This window comes from Vitis riparia, chromosome 5 (genome assembly GCF_004353265.1).
Source record: "Vitis riparia cultivar Riparia Gloire de Montpellier isolate 1030 chromosome 5, EGFV_Vit.rip_1.0, whole genome shotgun sequence".
Lineage (NCBI taxonomy): Eukaryota > Viridiplantae > Streptophyta > Magnoliopsida > Vitales > Vitaceae > Vitis > Vitis riparia.
This window is the reverse complement of record NC_048435.1, coordinates 15,411,842-15,433,313: the sequence shown is the minus strand read 5'-3', so window position 1 is coordinate 15,433,313 and position 21,472 is coordinate 15,411,842. Positions and strand designations below refer to the sequence as shown.

At 27.6% G+C, this 21,472-nt stretch overlaps 1 protein-coding gene across 1 annotated transcript; it reads right to left on the bottom strand.

The window, feature by feature from the left end:
• Positions 1-14,587: 14,587 nt before the first annotated feature.
• LOC117915197 (ER lumen protein-retaining receptor erd-2.2-like) lies at positions 14,588-18,524 on the bottom strand. Its single transcript, XM_034830763.1, has 6 exons — positions 18,353-18,524; positions 15,424-15,623; positions 15,173-15,316; positions 15,004-15,084; positions 14,796-14,926; positions 14,588-14,660 (listed from the first exon to the last, which is right to left on the bottom strand). Exons 1-6 carry the CDS (start codon positions 18,522-18,524, stop codon positions 14,588-14,590), a joined length of 801 nt encoding a protein of 266 aa, XP_034686654.1.
• Positions 18,525-21,472: the final 2,948 nt, after the last annotated feature.

Below are 21,472 nucleotides of genomic sequence, written 5' to 3'. Positions count from 1 at the left end.
TTAACTTGGTAGCATTACTTCTTATAGAGATAGTCCACATGTTTCCATTATTTGCTTAATTGATCTCCACGATACTGTTGTATCACCATAGATAAATACATACCTCATTTGAGATCAAGCTTTGTGGGGGTTTGAAAGATAGTTAGCATCTACATATTCAAACAATTAAGATTCTAATCCTTCGAAATAACATAGACCCATGTTATCATAGTACATGATTGGCTTTATTCTAATGTCTCTAGGTTGGTGTAGAACTATATCTTGTAAGTTAACAAGGAATGCAATATCTAATCATGTATAATTTGCAAGATACATCAATGCACCAATAACACTGTAATATGATACTTCTAGACCAAGTAGTTTTTCATTATCTTCTTTAAGATGGAAGGGATCTTTTTTCACTTTAAGTGAACGAACTATCATTGAAGAACTTAATGGATATAATTTACCAATATGAAAGTGCTTCACGACTTTCTTTGTATATGTTGACTAATAAACTAATATTTCGTTTGAAAAGTACTTAATCTACAGGTCGAGGCAAAAATTTTGTTTTCTAGGATTTTTCATTTCAAATTTACATTTCAAATTTACTTTTCAAATAGTCAACTATTCTTGTAAGCTCTTAAGGAGTTCCAACAAAATTCAAATATTCCACATATACTATAATAATAGCAAATATTCAACATAATGAATATGCATAGACAAATAAGGTAATACATATATACTTTTCATTTCAAATATTCATTGAAGTGATTGTACCACATGCTTTTGGATTGCTTAATCGATACAAGGATCTTTGTAGCTTAATTGAGTATAAGCTACGTTATTTTGAATTAGTTGCTTTAGGCATTTGAAATCCTTTAGGGATTTTCATATATATGTTATTATCTAAAGATCTATGTAAATATGCAGTAACGACATCCATGAGACGCAAATCCAATCCTTCTAAGACTGCTAAACAAATTCGATATCTAAATATGGTTGCGTCCATCATAGGAGGATATGTTTTCTCATAGTCAATACCAAGTCTCTATGAGAAACCTTGAGCTATGAGTCATGCTTTATATCTCATGATTTCATTTTTCTCATTACACTTTCTTATAAATACTCATTTATATTTAACAAGCTTGACAACTTCAAGCGTCTGGAATACAAGTCCAAATACTTCTCATTTTTCTAATGAGTCTAATTTTGTCTGGATATATTCTTTCCATTTTGGCCAATCTTTTATATGTTGTCATTCATCCATAGTTTTTGGTTTGTGATCCTCATCATTTCTTATGATGCTAATAACTACTTGAAAATAAAATATATTTTCAATGAAAAAAGTATTTCAATCTCATTTTCTCCATATATAAGTAAATAATTGAGATCTCATCATTATTAGGTACTTGTGCCTTTTTAGGAGTTGATTGTAAAATATATGCCTCTCCTAGGGCTACTTGTTTAAATTGTGCCTCTTTAGGGGTTGCTTGAGACTGATCAATCATTTTAATAACCCATTTTATATACAACTTCTTCAAGAGTGCCACTTTTAATATATCTTTCCTTATGTTTTCCTCTTCTAGGGAATGTCTTTGCTTCTTCAGGGTCTACCATGCTTCAAGCATGCCTTAAACTAATTATTTAATTGTCTTTTAGGGACATCAACTCATTATTTAATTGTTTTTTCAAGGATATCAACTCATTATTTAATTGTCCTTTAGGAATATCAACTTATTATTTAATTGTCCTTCAAGGACATCAACTCATTATTCAATCGTCCTTCACAAACATCAACACATTATTTAATTGTCTTTTAGGGACATCAATTCGTACTGGAATATTCTAGGTTAGTGAAAATGATTTTGTCACTTTTTTTTTATATCAATTAAAGCATTTGACAGTTGATTTGCAAGTTCTTGCAAATGAATAATCTTTTTGAACTTTTAGTTCACATTGATTAGTACGAGAATCAAAATGAGTCAAATTCAATGCATTCCAAATAATTTCACATCATTCTTTTGGAACTAGCTCTTCTCCCTTTAATAGAGGGAAAATTGTCTCATTAAAATAATAATACGCACAATATGTCATTCTACCTTTCAAGTGTATAGGTAGACTAGTTATTAAATAAAAACTTTTGGTTTTATAATGTACATCCATATGACTTTACAAAAAAAAAATATGTATCATAGTTTACCTCAGGGGACCAAATTAGTCTTAAAAGATTCTTTTGGATCTAGCATAGTATAAAGTGTCATTTACATGAAATCAAATACTACTAGTGACATAGTATAAGCTCTTCTGAAGCCTTTAATCATGTTTCTATCACCTGATATAATATTAACATTGTTTGTCATCAATGTTGTGCAATTAATGAGATAAGAGTTTCATTAAAATAACAAGTCATAAAACATGTCATAAAGACCTCGTCTTTATAGAGTTGAAGAAATATTATCATTGAGAAAAAGTTAAAATCAATGGAAAAATACTAGTCATCGATGATTACTTACTTTAATAAGTTGTTAAAAGTAACAAGAACATATATAACATCACAAAAAATATAGAAAATATAATTTAAAGTTATATGTTTCTTAAATATCTCACACATTTGATTTTATAAGTGTGAAACAATTTATACATGAAATAACTAGGAAGTATTTCAATAATCAAATTGATTGTAATGATAAATCAATAATTTTATTCAAATATTATCATGATCTAAATCGATGTGCAAAATTAATTCATATATCAAAATTTCAAGAGAACATATCATGATTTAAATCATCTTTCAAAATTTTCATGTCTCAAAACTTTAATTGAAACACTATAAATCCATCTAAATATATATGTAAAGATATAACAAAGTATAAAAACAATAGTTAAACTATTGCAATTTCAAAATTATTTTTGGATAATGAAATTATTGCATTAATATAAATGCTATATGTGACAACATGCAATAGTATATATTATTTTATATAACTAAAAATTTCTTAATCATAAAAACACGTCTTAAAGAAAATTGACATGCAAAATTAAATTATTAATGATATGACCAAGTCATATATTTCACATTATAAAAAAATAATCAAAATTTTTAACACATAATTTCTTTATTAAATTCTCAATAAGTAAATCCAAATTAAGAATGTTATCCAAAAATTTTAAAATATAAATACACATGCTATCCAAAAATCTCAACTTTCTAATGAAACAAGCATATTTTACATAAGATATTAGAAAATCCAACTATTATATCAAAAGATTATTGTGTATTAAACAATTAAAATAAATAAATAAAAAATCTAAAATATCACATCTAACACGAGAATATTAAATATAAATATCATACTTTCATGCAACCCAAAAATTCTACATTTATATGTAAATATTTCTACTAATAACGGTATAACTTCTAATAATAGGAGTTTATAAAAAAATTATCAAGCACTTACCTATTTGTATAGCTTGATATACAAAATATTAATCTTTTGATAATATGTAAATATTATCTATATGCTTGTTATCATAGTTTCAAGCTATAATATATTTAATTATAACTTTTGGTTTTATGAATTTCATAAAATTATACAAAATTGTTAGTTATCAATTTTGTTCTCTAACTTCTAACTATAAAAAGGTACATATTAACAACTTTGTCATAACCTTTGATTAGTACATAAAATATTAATTTTCTCATTTTCATAACTTCATGTTATGAATAATAATATTTATATAACTTATGGTTATATAATACAAGTTTATAATAAAATATATTTATTTTCATATAGCTTTTGACTATATTAGTTTTAACAATTATTAATTTACTAACTTTTTCTTTATAACTTCAGGTTATGAATAATTAAAATTTAAGTAATATTATAATAACATTAAACAATTGACAATTATATTATAATGTAGCTTATGCTTATACAACAAAATTAAGAAAAAGAAAATTATGTATCTTTTAGCTACAAAGTTGTTCATTGACAATTTTGTTTTGTATAACTTCTAGTTATACAAGAAAATTAGAAATTATTTGCACAACTTCTGGCTATGAAACAATTATTAATAAAAATTGTTTCAATAATTCATGGTTATGAAAAATGCGTGAATATGAAATAAAAATTAAAAGTCAATATTTTTCATAACTTCGGGTTATGATTGTTTTGTCAAAATAAGAAAACATGCAAATTTGTATATAGCTTGATCCTATGAACTATTTTTTGTGTAAATTTGTGCATAACTTCAAATTATGAACTATTCATGTATAACTTCTAGTTACACAATATAATTAAAAGAAATTATAGAAATTAAAAGTTAATATATTTCATAGCTTCAAGTTATGATTATTTTGTGAGAACAAGAAAATATTTAAATTTGTACATAACTTCAGGTTATGAACTATTTTTGTGTAGATTTGTGCATAACTTTAAGTTATGAACTATTCATTTTATAACTTTTGGCTATACAATATTATTTTGTATAACTTTCAATTATAATATATAATTAAAAACAAATAATTATGAGTTATATATATAGCTTTTGGCTATATATTTGTAATTTTGGATTTGAACATAGCTTCAATCTATGAGCTATTCATTATACAGTTTTTGGCCATATAATGTTATTTTATGTAACTTCAAGTTATATAATATAATTAAAAAGTAATTAGGAATCTTATGCATAGCTTCCAACTATGTATTTGTAATTTTGTTATATACCCCCATAACATTCAATTATGAAGATTGTACATATTTTTCATAACTTCTGGTTATGAAAATTTTTCTATATAACTTCTAGTTATTAAATAATTAAAATATGTAATTATATGAAATATAATTCATATAGGTTCTGGCTATGAGATAAAATAAATAAAAACTATAGTAATACAATGCATACTATTCATATTTCATTCAAAGAGAATTAGGTTACATACCTATAAGAAAATGTGGATGATATATATATATATATATATATATATATATATCTTGAGCATTCTTCTCTTTTTTCTTTTCTACCTTGACCATTCTTCTCTTTTTCTATATACTTAGAGTATCGTGTTGATAACATGTTGTAAAATAAAAGAATAAGAAGAAGAAAAAACAAGAGAATAAACAAAAAATATTCAAAGAAAAGTAGAATAAAATATAAAAAGAGAACGAAATGAATTTTCATTAAAGGTATCTATCTTTTATAGGGATTTACAAAGAGACATACATCAATATTGATGATCATCCACAAGTTCCCATAATCCGATAAATTTTTATATTTTATAATAATTTTGTTATTTATTATACTATGTATTATCATAAGTGGATATATATTTTTATATTATAATAATTTATTCAATTAATTATAACTATATATATACACCATTTTTTTTAGTGAAAACTAAAAAAATAAACACGATTTTGTTGATTTTATTTTTTTCGAAATGATTTTTACGTTTTTTAGTCGAACACATTTGCAAGAAAAAGGAAAAAGTGGGAAATGGAAATAGTTTTTAGAAAAAGAAAACTAGAAAATGTTTTCCTAATCAAACTCATGGTCAACTTCCTCGTATCAAAACAAAATTAATAATTTAATTATTCTATTCAAAAATAGTTTTTATTTTATCAAAAGAATTTTAAACAAAAAGTTATTATATTATAGTAGCTTTACATGTTGTACACTAAGATAATGGAATCAAGAAAAAAAAATGATATAAATTGAGATGGTGATAATCAAAAGGTGAGATAATGAAATATAATAGATGAAAATTGAGAAAACGTTAGATTGAGAGTGGAAAGGTAAAATTGAGCAAAATTGGAATAAAATTTGTTAATGAAAAAGCTATCGGATAACAAACTTAATATAAATCAATTTTTGTTGCGACAATTGTTAGGATAGAGCCTTTAAAAGCATGAAATAATGTATCAATTTGGAATTCATTATTTATTTAATGATATTCCAATTTCACTTTTATCCATCCGTATTCTATCCATTGTACCTTATAATAATTCTTGCCTAATGTTCCTTATATTGTACATGACTTTGTTGCATTAGAAGTTACATAAAAAATCCAAGTCATTGGTCTTTTGTAACTGAATGACTTGTTTACAGTTGGTTCATAGATTTAGGTAATCTATTAGATGATTTAGTGTATTACCACCTAATTGGAGGGATGATTAGTCTTGGCCATTGTGATGAGTTTCCCATGGTGAGTGCACTAGTGTGTATAGTTACACATTAAACATGACCTAGGGTGAATCATAATATAAGACTATCAAGTAGTCATGACTTCATCAAGTTGATTTATTGTATTTTCTCTTAATCTTAAGAGAATACTAAGCTTGTACCTATGTTAGTACTGGCTTTGAAGTACGAGTGAGATCGTAAAGTGATCATATATTCCTATGGATTGAATTACTATTGATGGAAGCCGACAACAATAGGTATTCTCGATAGAGGCACCATGATATCTCATAGAATTGAGATAAAATGTCTTATTAGGTGATTCTAAGGAGGAGTATTTATGTTATTATGATCATAATAGTTCCTTAAGTGGAACTTGACATAAGTTTTTTTTAAACTAAGATTTGTCAATTGATCATATAATAGGAGGATCTATAACTTAAGAATAGTAGAAGTAGTCTTGAAAGGTCGATAACTTCTCTTTGTTAGACTACAAACATCAATTCAAGGAGAGATTGAAAGTAGTGGATAGTAGATCACAAACCTGAATATTACATGGGGTACTAGAGTGTAGTTAATTTTCTATAATAAGATGTTGAATCAACTTCAAAATTGGAATTTGAGATAGCTGTATTGTCCTATGAGTCCTAGTGGTCCCCGCTTGAGCTCATATACCTTGTTAGCATGGTTTATGAGGATTGGATCAACTCTTAGTTCACTTATGTGTATGACATGAAATATGAGATGAAAAATAATAAATTCTGTCCATTAGATTAATTATACACACAGTTTATATAGGAGATTACAAGAGAAGAAATAGGAAACAAGAGACATAATAGGAAACTAACTTATTCCTAAATCATAAAACTATCTATTTATAGAAATAGGAAACTAACAAAACTATCTATTTACAGAAATAAGAAACTAACATAATAGGAAAATAATTCTCCTATTTTATTTACAGCTCAACAGTGTATAAGGATATTTTGGTAATTATGTAAGGTTACATATAGGTTAGTGAACAACATCTTTGTTTAATTGATTAATTAGATAACCTTGTGGGATTAATTAATTAATTAGAACCCAATTTTGGTTAAATTAAATGATCCAAACCCATATGGACTCAAATCACTTAAGCTTAGTTAGAAACCATATAAATACTCCTAGTGATTAGGGTTTCCATCACTTTTATCTTCCACTAGCTAGAGAGAATAGAGAACCCTAATCTCTACCCTTTCAAATTCCCTATTGTTTGTCTGCTAAAATACGAATTTGAGTCACCGGGTGGACAATCGTAAATCTACAAGACTTTTGGGAACATCAATTTGATTATTCAACACTTGAAATTTAAGGTTTGGGAAAGATCATTTTTTTGGTATTGCTTTTATTGCATAGATCTAAAATGCCAACAATTGGTATTAGACTTTATGTTATAAGCATGCTTTGATCTTTATTTAGGGTGTGCTAATATCTTTTTTGCGGTCTTGATATTATCTCATGGCCAAGGGATTCATGTGTGCCATATATATATATATATATATATATATATATATATATATATATATATATATATATATATATATTTATTTATTTATTTATTGTATTTTATGATTGAATGAAATAATTATTTTCTTTCTTAGTTTCTTTATAGATTTTGTTAGGAATATGAGGCTAATCCAACCTATGGTAATCACCCTAAAGGGGGGAGGGGGTGAATAGGGTGATGGTCTCTTTTCGCAAATTTAAACAAATGAATGCAAGAGATAATTATATGCAAGTATATAATAAGCAATATATAGACAATTGCATATAAATTAAGGAGTAGGGAAGAGAGAATGCAAACACAAGAGTTTATAGTGATTCGGCACAACCCGGCCTACATCCACTCTCCTCTAGCTTCAATCCCGAGCTTGAGGTTCCACTAATCCAAGGCTTCCAACCCAAGCCTTCAAGCAATACAATTGGATTATGGTTCCAATTCACCTTTTTGGACTTTTGGCTCCAAGCACCCTTTACACTTCTAAAGAGATATCCATCTCTTGAACAACTTCCTCTCAAAGGTTTACAAATAAAAGATATCACAAAAATCCTAGCACAAGAACTTTAAGCTCAATTGATACAAAAAAAACTAGGATTGAATGGTGCACTAAAAAATACTCTTTCAAGGCTCAAATATAATCAAGAAAGATTTGGAGAGGTTAAACTCATTAAACAATGAAGTTTGAAGCCTTTTTATAGAAGAGAAAAACTAGACTAGCCGTTTGAGGGTTCGATCGGTTGAGCTAGGGGTCGACCAGTTGACTAGCCGTTAGCATTAAATGCTTGGCAGGTGACCGTTGGCCTCAACCGGACCTCAACCGGGAAGAGAAGGCCACTAGGAGAGAGAGAAACTTTTTGGCCTCCCTCAACCGGTCCTCGATCGAACGAGCACAATCGGTCGACTGGTTCCTCAACCGGTTGAACCAGTTGAGCCATTTTTTGGCTCAACACCCAACCTTTTTCAACTTAAAACCTTTTAACATAAGTTTGAAAATCATTTAACACAAGATTTGAGTTGAAAACATGAAATCATCCAATTCTAATGATATTTAAAACAATATTACTCTTGGATGATTTTGGTGCATAAATAAAGAATGAAATGCATGAAAGTCCTAGTGCACCAACAACCTTACAAAGAGATCTTAAGAAGCTTGGGTCTTGAAAAACTCTTCTCTTTGAGGTGGTCTTCTTCTTCATGATTTCTCCTTGGCTTGATTTGTCTTTGTGATTGCCACTTTGGAGATTGTCTTGCCTAATCACACTTGAAATATGATCATTAGTTTTAAACCTTGTGTTGTTATCATCAAAATCAAGATTAACCAAACCTTGGTTTCACAGATTTGATTGTAATATCCATTAAAGGGGCATAGGGTTTTAAGTTTTCTTGTAAAGTTTTTATCTGTTCCATAGATTGAGGTGTAGATCCATTATAAGAGCATAATATTTAATTTCATGGTGTAAAGTTAAATTTTTATCAACTATGGAAGGCTACAAAAGAAGAATTCCTCATTGATATCAATAAAGATTTGATCTTTATTGGAACATCATTTATGAAGTATCAAGGAGTTTCATGGCTGTGGAAAAGGAAAAATATTTCCTTTGAATAACAAAAAGGGAAAAGAAGGATTTTAGATTTTAGATTTTTTTTTTTTTTTTTTTTGAGATCCATGGTAGCATAATGTCATTGACTATGAATCAAAATTGGGGTTGCCTTCCATGAGTTTATTAGGGCAAGTCATATATGATTTTGAAGCTTAAGAAGTCATGAATCTAATGCTTCAAATGGTTCGCAAATCAGAGTTGAAACAAGGGAGATATGGTCGTTTGAAACAAGGTTGTACAAAAGACATGCTATTACGGGATTGAGTATGGGCCAAAACCAAATTCTTTTTGGTTGTTTGGGCTCGGTTTTAGGCCACTTGTTAGGCTCAATTTATGGTGGAAATATGGTGCTTCATGGATTGAGCATGGATGCACAAAGTTGTCATTTTTCAATAGTAAAAGTTTTTATCTTTTCAATTGAGAAAGTTATTATTTTCAATAGCAAAGGTTCCTAAATTTTCTGATTAAGAAAGTTTCTATATTGCATGCATGTATAGTAGACAACCGTATAGGAGCATTATTTTGGCGAGTTTTGATGCCAAAAGTTTTTGCCAAGCTATGACAAGTTGATCAAAGATTAATAATTCTTGTGCATAATTGGAAAGTTGCTTATGCAAAAATATCTCTTGGCTATGAAAACTCTTTTTGGTTTTTTCCTATTTTAGGCATACTGATTATATTGCAAGTGATAAGTAATATTTTCAAAGTTGGTAATTTTGGATTTTCTTATAAAAAATAAATTTTCATGAGAAGGTTATTTCCAAATTATAGTTTTATTCAAATTAGAATGACGTTAGAATGATGTTATTATTAAAGAAGTTTTTATAGAAAGATTTTTTTTTTTTAAGATTGTGAGATAATTTAGTTTCATTTTCTAAAAATCCTTAGAAGATTTCTTTTCCATAGTTTCTAATTTTGAGAACTTCAAGGATTTAATTTTCTAGATTCTCTCACAATTTTTAAAAAATCTTTCTATAAAAAATATTTAATAATAGCATCATGCTAATTTTGAATAAAACTTTAATTTCGAACTAACCTTCTCATGAAAATTTATTTGCCATAAGAGAATCCAAAATTACAAACTTTGAAAATATTTCTCATCACATGCAATATAATCAATATACATAAAAATTGAAATAATAAACAAGAGTTCTTATGTCTAAGGGATATTTTTGCACAAGCAGCTTTCCAATTGCACACAAGAGCTATTGGTTTTCAACTTTTCATAACTTGACACAATTTTAGCAGCAAAACTTTCCAAAATAATGCTCCTATACGGCTACCATTGTGCATGCAAAATAGAAACTTTCTCAAACAAAAAATTTAAGAACTTTTGCTATTGAAAATAACAACTTTCTCAATTGAAAAAATATAAACTTTTACAACCTAAAAATGGAAAGTTTATACATCCATGTTCAGTTCATGACGCACTAGATTTCCACCACAAATTGAGCCTAACGAGTGGCCCAAAACCAAGCCCAAATAACAAAAAGGAATTTAGCATGTACTCAATCTTGAAATAGCATACCTTTTGCACAACCTTGCTTCAGACGACCATATCTCCCTCTTTTAAACTTTGATTTGTGAACTGTTTGAAGCATTGGATTCCTAACTTCTTAAGCTTTAAAAACATTTGTGACTTGACCCAATAAACTCATGATACCAATTTTGAGTCAAATTCAATGACATTGAACTACTATGGATAAAAAAAAAAAAAAACAAAAGAAAACTTTCTAGAAACCTTTTTTTTTTCTTTTTTTTTTATTCAAAGGAAATATTCATCATTTTCCACAGCCAATAAACTCCTTGATACTTCATAGATAATGTTCTAATAAAGATCAAATCTTTATTGAAATCAATGAGAAATTCTTCTCTTGTAGCTCTCTATAAATGAGAAAAATTTAACTTTATATCATGAAATTAAATCTTATCCTCTTACAATATAGCTTAAACCTCAATTTATGAAAAAAAAAAGATCAAGAATTTACAAGAAAACTTGAAATACTCCTTTATTGGAGATTACAACCAGATCTATGAAGAAACAAAGAAAAAAATAATTATTTCATTCAATCATCAAAAACAATAATATAACAAAAAAGAGCATGCATGCGTCCTTTGGCTATGAGATAATAACAAGACTACAAAAAAGAGGTTAACACATCCTAAATAAAGATCTAAGTATGCTTATAACATAAAGTTCTAATACCTATTGTTGGCATCTTAGATATATATGCAATGGATGCAATGCCAATTTATGTTTGGATGTTTTCAAACCTTAAATTCTAAGTATTGAAGAATCAAATCAATGTCCTTTGAAGTCTTGTAGGCCCACAATCTTCCACCTTATAACTTAACCTCGTTTCTTAGCACAAAAACAATGGAAAATTTGGGAGGGTGGAAACTAGGGCTCTCTTTCTTCTCTTTGCATGGTGGAAGAAAAAATTGACAGAAACTCTAACTCCTAAAGGGTATTTATAGGGTCCCTAACAAGATTAAGTGACCAAAGCTCACTTGGCCATAGGAACTCCTTTTTATTAATTACTTTTTTTTTTTATACATATTGATTATGTTGCATGTGATGAGAAATATTTTCAAAGTAGGTAATTTTGGATTTTCTTATGGAAAATAAATTTTTATGAGAAGATTATTTCCAAATTAAAATTTTATTCAACATTGGAATGTTTATAGAAATATTTTTTAAAATTATGAGGGAATTTAGTTTTCTTTTCTAAAAATCCTTAGAAAATCTCTTTTCTAAAATTAAGGAAATATTATCTTATTTTAAAATCTTTATAAAATTATGTGTTCCTTATAAGTATCAGTATTCCAATTTAAAGAATAAATAAAGTTTTTTTAGAAATTCTCAATATGGGTAATTTATTTTAAAAATGGTTACCAAAATATTTGGAAAAATTTAGTAACTTAATGAGAATAAAATATTTTGAAAGTACTTTTCAAAATGGAATGTTTAATTTCAAAAGTGTTTTTCTTAAACTGCCAAGTATAAATACCTTGGATTAATTTTACAATTGTAATTGGATTTATTTTACCACTGTAATTGGATTTATTTTACAATTATAATTGGATTATTTAGTAATTATAATTGGATTTATTTTAGAAATCCTAATTTGAGTCCACTAGGTATTTGTATCTTTCAAAAGCCTAGCCTAAAAAGGTTTTTGGTTTGAGGTGAATATTAAAAAACCTAATCAATCTTTTTTGAGCTTCAAAATCTAAAAATGTTTGTGTGCACATTCTTTAATTGAGAAGGAGATCTGCATCACCTCAAGTGTTAAAAATAGATCTACTAGGAGCACATGTGGCGTTGGGTCGTGAACATGAAGTGCAGTTTAAGTGTTAGGAGCAAGACTTAGGGATAACTTCAACCAAAAGTTAGACTTAAAGGATAATTTCCATCAGGTAGTTTTCTATGGAAAAAATATTGTATTCTGGAGTTGAATGTGTTTATACTTTCATAACTTACAAAGAATAATTTAAAACATGTAATTTTAGACTAAAAATGGTTGAAACATTGTTCACCTCTTCTATGTATTTCCTAGATCAGATAACTTTCATTTTATTCTACTTTCTCTCTCTTTTTTGAGTATCAAGACATTGGTGGGGTGGATCCCATTAAATGGGGCTGACAAGCAACCATCTTAAGAAACCAAAAATTGTTTGGCTTCAGTTACCCATGCCGCCACCGCCACAACCCTTTTTCTTCCAAAAATTAGTGTTTCACATGAAGAGCACCGAGTGATAAAATTGTGACGATTGTGAGCATATTTTGGGGTGTGTGAAACTTAAGTAATATATTGTCTCCATTTCATGGATTCTTTTATCGGCTTTGCTCTGTGGAGGTTTCCCTCACGTAAATGGAGTGTTCCTTTTTCTTACTACTTTATTTTTTAACTGTATATTTTATTTCTTGTGGATTGGCACTGCCATCATTTACTCGTTTCTAAAGGTTGACATAACCACTCAACTGCTTATTTAAATTTACCAAGGTTGACATAATCACCCAATTCGCTCATTTAATATTTTGTGGACTAGCACTACCATCCAGTTACTAATTGATTATTTTTGTGGATTGTCAAAGCCACTTGTAATATTTAACAGGTCACACATATTTCCAACAGATATTATATACCGTGTAAGAGAATATAGGGTATATTTATTTTCTTTCCCACAAGGTATGCTCCGGGTCAATTTTGTTTAAAATTTCTTATTAAATGATGTTATATTTTATAATTTTAAATGAAGACAATTTTTTTTTTTTGAAAATTTTGATTAAACTAAATCTTAATAAAAATTAAAAAGTATATAATCTAATATAATTATATAGGTTAATTGTAAAGGATTTGTTATTTAAATAATCTCAAAAATAAAAAATTTCAAAATTAGAAAAAGAAACCAACTTTAAATTAATGAAAAATAAAATTGAAAATAATAACTAGAAACAAAATAAAAACAATACAGATATTAAATAGATTTGAGAAAGATTTTATTCATTATTTTTTAATTTTATTAAAATCTAAATATATTAATAATTCTTAGTACTTTTGTGTAAAATATAATCTTTTAGAGGAGGTTAAATTTATATTTTAATTTTTTTTAAATTAATAATTTAATGGATGTTTTAAACAAATATGTGAGTGGAAACCATTGCATTAGCTCCCCCCACAAACCATATTATTTATATTATAAACTTACACATTTTTTTTCATCAAGAATAAAACTCTTTGACCCTCGAATTTGGACCATCCTACTTTCACACAATTCAATAAGATTCAATAGCAATTGATATTTCACTATTAAGGGTGTAGTATTATTTGTAGTAGCGGTCCTTATATATATCTAATTAACAGTTGAAATATGTTCCAAAGAAAAAATCTCTATTTGACAGGGCTTCTTCTTACACATGAATTCCATTGGATCGGGAAATGATACATTGGAAGAATCTTTTATAAATTTTCTAAATTATTGCACAAATCCAATCCAATGATAAGTGAGGGAGTAGCTAAAAATGGTGAGGCACAATGTTTTTACCATTAAACAAGCCACATAGTTCACAATACTGGAAGGTATTTTGTCCTGTTTTATGTCTAAGAAGAATTTTAATCTCTTTATCAAGTTTAAAAAAAAAAACAAAAAAACAAAAAAACAAAAGGGAAAATTTTTTGGATAACCAATGGCCTATTCCACCAGGTCATGTGTAAATTCAGAGTTAAAAAAAGAAAAAAAAAATTACAAAGAATAAAGCCAAAAAAAAAAATAGGGCACATCAAATGTTTTTTCCCCTTCCAAGCGAATAGGAGGGTGAAGAGAGCTCCAGAAGCAGTTGCTGGTACATGACACTACAAATCACAAAGTCTCAACCAATTAGTGATCACTGATCATGATGCTGCTGCTACTTAAGAATTAAGACTAAAGACTGAAGACTGAAAAGTGATATTGATGAGTAGTTTGAAAAGTTAAGTCCAATTAATTACCTTTTGAGATAGTAGTAACAAAAATCAGCCAAGATAAAGGCATCAACAAATTCTGAAAGAAGAACCATCAGAACCCACAACTGCGTCCAGTTGCTGGGGAGCATTAGATACTGTCCCCCAGTCTCATAAATCTGCATGACATTAATTGAAAATATATTATTGATAATATTTTATGTAGTGTGAAAAAGGAGGTAGCAAAGCTACTCACATGAATGATCCAAGAACCACAATTGAGAAATCTTCCCACGCCCAATGCAAACACATAATATGCGGTAAAGGGTTCCACCATCTGAAAGGAGTTGAAGAAAAGAAGAGAGTGAAGCATTGATTAATTCACCTTCTCATGGATAATGGGTCAACAAATTTAGTTAATTAACCTTTGCATTCTGCATTAAACGAAGCTGAGGAAGCACAGAGATGGCGCCCAAGTAGAAAGAGAAAGACCAAATTATTCTGGTGAGGAGTCTGTGATGGAAATGACGAGGATGGATTAGCACAGCAAGGATAGCTGAAGGCACCATCTGAAAGTCCAAACAGAACCATGCATGCATGCATGGGAATGAATTAGAGAGAGAGAGAGAGAGAATAAAGCAAGGGGATGGCGGGGGGGTGCATGGGGTTTAATTACCAAAGAATAGAGGGGCATGCTGTCGAGTTCCTTAGAGTAGGTAGGCTTCAATTTGAAGCGAATCATATAAATGACCCAAAGAGTTGAAAGAAATATAGCAGAGCTTAGTAGTGTAAAAGTATGGTCTTCTACTTCAAAACTGCAATATGCTCTTGCTGCTATCACTGTAGCTGTCAGCTCTTGACTTTTTAGGGAAAGCCCTGAAGACGATACCACATCAGTTAGGCATTATATATGCATATCTACTTGCCCTATACATGAATTTGAAAAACACACCTCCCTCTGCTCCACTTTTCAACGCATTTTAAACAAAGTTTGAGGAAAGAGCAGGAAATTATTCTCATCAAGTCATCACAGGATGTCATATAAATTTGGTATACACGGAGTATTTCTAACTTTTTTAACACTTAAAAAATATTAAAAGTAATAAAAATACTAAATACTAAAAATACCACCTTCCTAAAATCACTATTAACTATACTCATAATTTATGTTTGAAAGTGTCTTAACTATGATTTTTATAAAAAAAATATATTGTATAAGATATTTTAGATATTGGTATTATTTTGTAAAATTAAGTTTTGTTATAAGATTAACAAAAAAAAAAAAGGAATCTCTATATAAATGTTGAAGCCTCCATGGGGGAAAAAGTCGTGACGCCACATTCAAAGTCTTTTTTTATTTATTTTTTTCTTTCCTCTTTTACGTTCTAGAGGATTAGTTGATCCCTCCATATATGCAAAACTTGTCCAAAAAAGTTAAAATCTTGTCTATATTTATATATGTATTTTTTTTATTACATATGTAATTCTCTTTTATTTTTATATTTATTGAACAAAAAAAAGAAAAAAAAAATTATGCTTATAATCATATTGTGGGTATTCCTACAATGGGGGCCAAATGGGAAGATTCAAAAATCAAACTTGAAAATTGGAAGATCAAGTTTAAAATTTCAAAATTAATATTAAGAGGTCTTCAATTTGAGATCAAGTGCCCATGCTCTTGATGAATGTGGGCCAAGCCAAAGTCCAAACCTAATCGCAAGTCATGCCATAGTCCAAATTTAAGCCTAAGACACACGAAGGATCAAGCCAAACCCAAAACACTCCAAGAGTTCATGTCAAGCTCAAGACCGCATGTCAAAATTCAAAGCTCAAGACATATCTTATTTTTTAAAGTTAATCAATTTTTAATTTGACCAGATAAAAATTTGTATGCACAATTAGGTTTTGTTTTGAAAAATAGTTTTTGATTTATTTTCTAATGTTTTGTAAAATAAAAGTCAATTTGGGAACCTAGAATATTATTTAACTTATTTTATATGTTTTTAAATAACTTTACAAACTTTTTTTTTTAAATTATTTTCAAGGGGATTTGAACCCCTATTGATAGATAGAAGAAAATTTTCTTTGTTATCATTAAACTATAAATGTATTTTTGTTTAGTTTTTGTTCATTCCCAAATAAAGAGTTAAAACAACTAAAAGATATTATCTAAAAGTACTATATTTTCAATTTTTTAATTGTCAAATATGTTATCTGTCTTTTTGTTCTAAACTGTTCTCAAAGACAATTAGGAAGAAAGACCTTGTAATTAATTTCATAAATCAAGGAGGTGGTGCATCAATATACTCGTGGCTTAGACTTAAATAAGAGCATTAGCCATATATATATGTATTCAAGTTGATAACATGTAATAGCATACGTGGGAGTGATATTGAAAAAAAAAAAATTAAAAAAGCTTGATGACACTTCCATCTTCTTACAAAAACTAGATATCTGATAAATTTTGAAAATTATTTTTAATATTTTAGATAATTACTTGAAGTACTTTCTAATCATCACTTAGTAATGGTTTTTTTTATAAATATTATTATATAATATATTACCAAAAATATTATAAAAACACTTATTATTATTATTATTAGTATAAATGTTTACTATATTTTTTTTAACATAAGTTCAAAATTCACTCAAAACTTATGTCATCTCCTTTAACAAGGTCAGAGATCCTCAATAATTTCTACCCTTAATGGGTGTTTGGTAAATTAATTTAATAACTTAAAGTGACTTAATAACTTAATTTAAATTATTAAATAAATTAAGAATATTTGATAAGATAATATAATGATATGACTTAAAATAAAAAATAACTTTAAATAATAAGTAAAAACAATTAACTTATTTTTAATTTCACATCTTTATTTTATTGTTTTTGCTCTTATTTGCTCTAATTACCTCCGCGATTTTCTTTGCTATTCCATGATCTTCATTATTACCGAACTTTCTTTTACCCTAATCATATATTTATGAAGATAAATATATCAATTTGATGATTTAAAATAAAATTTAAGTTAATTTTATTAATGAATCTTAATATTTAAAAGTAAAAATTAAGTAATAAATTTTAACTTAATAAGTTAAGTATAATTTAACTTAAAGTTAATTTAAATTATTAAGTAATAAATATTAAATTTTATCAAATACCCCTTGAATTTATATGAAATTTGAGAAAGGTATTTGAATCAATATTAGGTATTGCATATCTTGGTATTAGACCGGACATAGAACATATAAATTTTCACCAATTCCTTTATTAGTCATAAGAGAGTTAACTTTTTATTCAACAATGTTAAAATAAAAATTAAAAATAAAAAGGAAAATAAAACAAAGACCAATAATGAACAAATGTGATTTTTTTTCTTCTTTGAAGTAAAAACCCAAGACCAAATAAAATCCTACTATTTTTATTGCCAACTTTTTCTCAATGAAGACATTTTTAAGAAGGGAAAAAGAAATATTTTTTTTTCCTTTTATTTTTCTCTAAAAATTCATCAATCATTAACACAATCGAAAGGAATCAAAAGAAAAACATAACATATACATGAAAATAAGATCAAAGTAAGAAGCAGAAGAAAAAATGGAATTACCAGAACAAGTCTTGGTTTTGATGAGCTTGAAGATGAGGATGATGATGCCAGATAGATGGATGAATTGGGAGGCGACGAACAAAGGAAAGCCATTTCCATATTTGACGAGATGCCTCAAACCCACTAAACAAAACCCAAGGATCAGTATACCCACCAATAATTTTACCTTCATGGGCTGCCTTTCAACCCATTTCAAATTCAACCAACTCTTGCTTCTCTTTCTCATCCCTTCTTCCTTCACCCCCTTTTTTTTTCCTTCTGTACGTTTTAGATATTTAATGAAAAAAATTATCTGCATTTATGGAAAGTTAACTTTAGACTAGGAAATATTAACTTTCCATGAAAGCAGAAACTAATGATGATCAGTAATAAAAATAGATTAAATTAGAATTGGAATAATTATATTTTATAATTACAATAAATTAATTAAAACAGCTATTAATTTTTAAATTCAGACTTTGAAAATCAAAATAAAAATGAAAAAGAATTTTTAAGCATAAATATATATAAATTAATCCGGAAAATTCAGAATGCAAATATAGAAAGAGGATAAAATAGGATATCTTATTTAATAAGAAATATATTTAATCTATTTTAAGATATTATTTTTAATGGAATTTAATATCATTAAATATTATATTTAAATAAGAGAATGTTTTAAGATATCATTGTTAAGGTTTCTTTATTTATGCAAAACAATAATAAACCTAATTCCTAGAACAATAATAACCTTTATTCCCAAGAAGCAATCATAACTCTAATTCTATAGAACAATCATAACCCTAATTCCATAATTTTGCACAAATCATAATTGTCATGGTTTTTAGAATAATATGATGTTCATAGTCACATTATTGAGATAAGACATACCTTTAATTCGTAAGAATTTTTTTGAAAAACTTCTTGAAGAGACTAAACAATAAACATAATAGAAACTATGTTTCTCTCCCTTAACCCCTTAAAAGCCCCTTAACCCCTTAACTTTTAAGTTTTATCTTATGCATTTTATTGATGGAATAGAATGCTTATTTCTAAGGTGGAGAGAGGACGGTTAGAAGTGTACTTTCCATCAACGTACCTTTAATTTAGGAAACTAACTTTTTGAATGAATAAGATTTTAGCTTTATTAATAATTTAAAATCTATGAATAAAAGTATTACATTGTGCTGTTAATTATGAAAATAATATATAAAATTCTTTTTTAATTATAAATTTAACCTTAAAATTAGTATAGAAAATTGAAAAAAAAATGAAGAAAATTGACAAGAAATATAAATTTATGATGGTTAAATCATTGATTTTACAAAACATAATATACTTCTTAACTTAAATTAAATCATTAAATTAATTTATCAAACTGTGGACCCCGTATTTCGCACGATGCGTTCCTACTTGGTGGCAAAACTCTCTTTTTATTTATTTGATGGAAATATGATTTTTAGAAAAGATTTGGAGTCGCCACTTATTTTTATTTTATTTTTAAAGGGAAAACAAAATAAGAAAAAGAAAAAACCCTAAGTGTGACTCCTTATTTGGGAAAACAGGTCTGTGAAAAACCGAGTCGGGTCGGGGGGTTAGGTTACTTATTGAGAAGGTACGGTAAAAAGGCCAAAAACACCCTTTTAAGTCCCTAAAAATGAGTTTCTACTAAATAAGGTGAGGCAAACATGAAAATTAACTAAGAGATTAATGGATATCAAAATGATCAAATAATAAAATGAATCATGTATGAGAATAAATAAGGTGGGAGTGAGATCGTACCTTGGTAGCAAGTAGTAATGCGCTATCATGAAGTGGGATTAGTGCACAATAATGAATACAAAATATATTGCATGCATATCAAATAGCAAGATAAGGATCATACAATATTCATTAAGCATAACAGTTGACAATCAGAAGAGATCATATGTAGGGCCCCCACCAAAGCCCAATTTATCTTGCATGAATTAGTCCCACAAATTCCATTATTTTGGAATTATGAAAAAAAACTCATTCTTGCTTACTTAAAATCAAGAGAAACAAAAAATTATTTGAAAATTGAAGAAAATTTATACAAGTGCATGCCAAAATGAGAATGGCAGCAAACTTATTAAAATCAAGATTTTTGGTGACCTAAAACCCTAATAAAGGATGAAAAACTGTTGAATAAAAAAAAAATTGAAAACTAGAGTGAAATTAAAATTATTTGAAAGAAAACTAGAATTTTGAAATTTATTTGAAAATTGAAGTCTAAAAAATTAAATTTAAAAAAATTGGAATTTAAAAAAAAATTATTTGAAAATGGGAGTTCTGAAAATTAAAGTTAAGAATTGGAATTTTGGAAATTAAATTTGAAAGAAATTGGAATTTTGAAAATTATTTGAGAATTTGGAGTTTTAAAAATTAAATTTAAAAACTGGAGTTTTGAAAATTAAATTTGAGAATTGGAATTTTGAAGGATTATTTAAAAATGGAAATTATGAAAATTGGTTTTGGAAAATTGTTTGAGAATTAGATTTTTTGAAAATTAAATTTAAAAATTGGAGTTTTGAAAAATTAAATTAAAAATTGGAATGAAAATAAGATTATTTGAAAAACCTGAATTTTGAAAATCATTTTAAAGAGAATTTGCGAAAATAAAACTTTGGCGCATGAGGATAAAGAATAATAAATAAAAATAAATAAATGAATAAATAAATAAAGGCACGTGGGCAATATGTGGTGTTGTTTTCCCCAACAATAATAACTTTTCTATGGCCATTTCCAACTGGAAGCTCTTTATGCATGTGGTTAAATACAACCAGGGTGGAAAATTTGGTGGTTTTTTTCAAGTGGGGCCAGTAGCAACTTCATTGTGGTCATCAAATTCAAAGAATATCAATTAGCTTCCATTTCTGTCAGAGAACCAAAAAAAGCCATAATATCTAATAAATGCATTTTATAAAACCCCTTGAGACCATTTCCTTTAATGCATTTTCCATCACTGCAAGCTTCATGATCACACTAGGCTTCTATGCCTAGGTCATGACATGTCCTCCAGCATCCCTCGGGACTCCTTTTTTTTTTTTTTTTTTTTTTTTGGTATTAAAGTAAAAAAAATCATCACTTCACAACCTTTCCATCATCTCATTAACTTTTTCA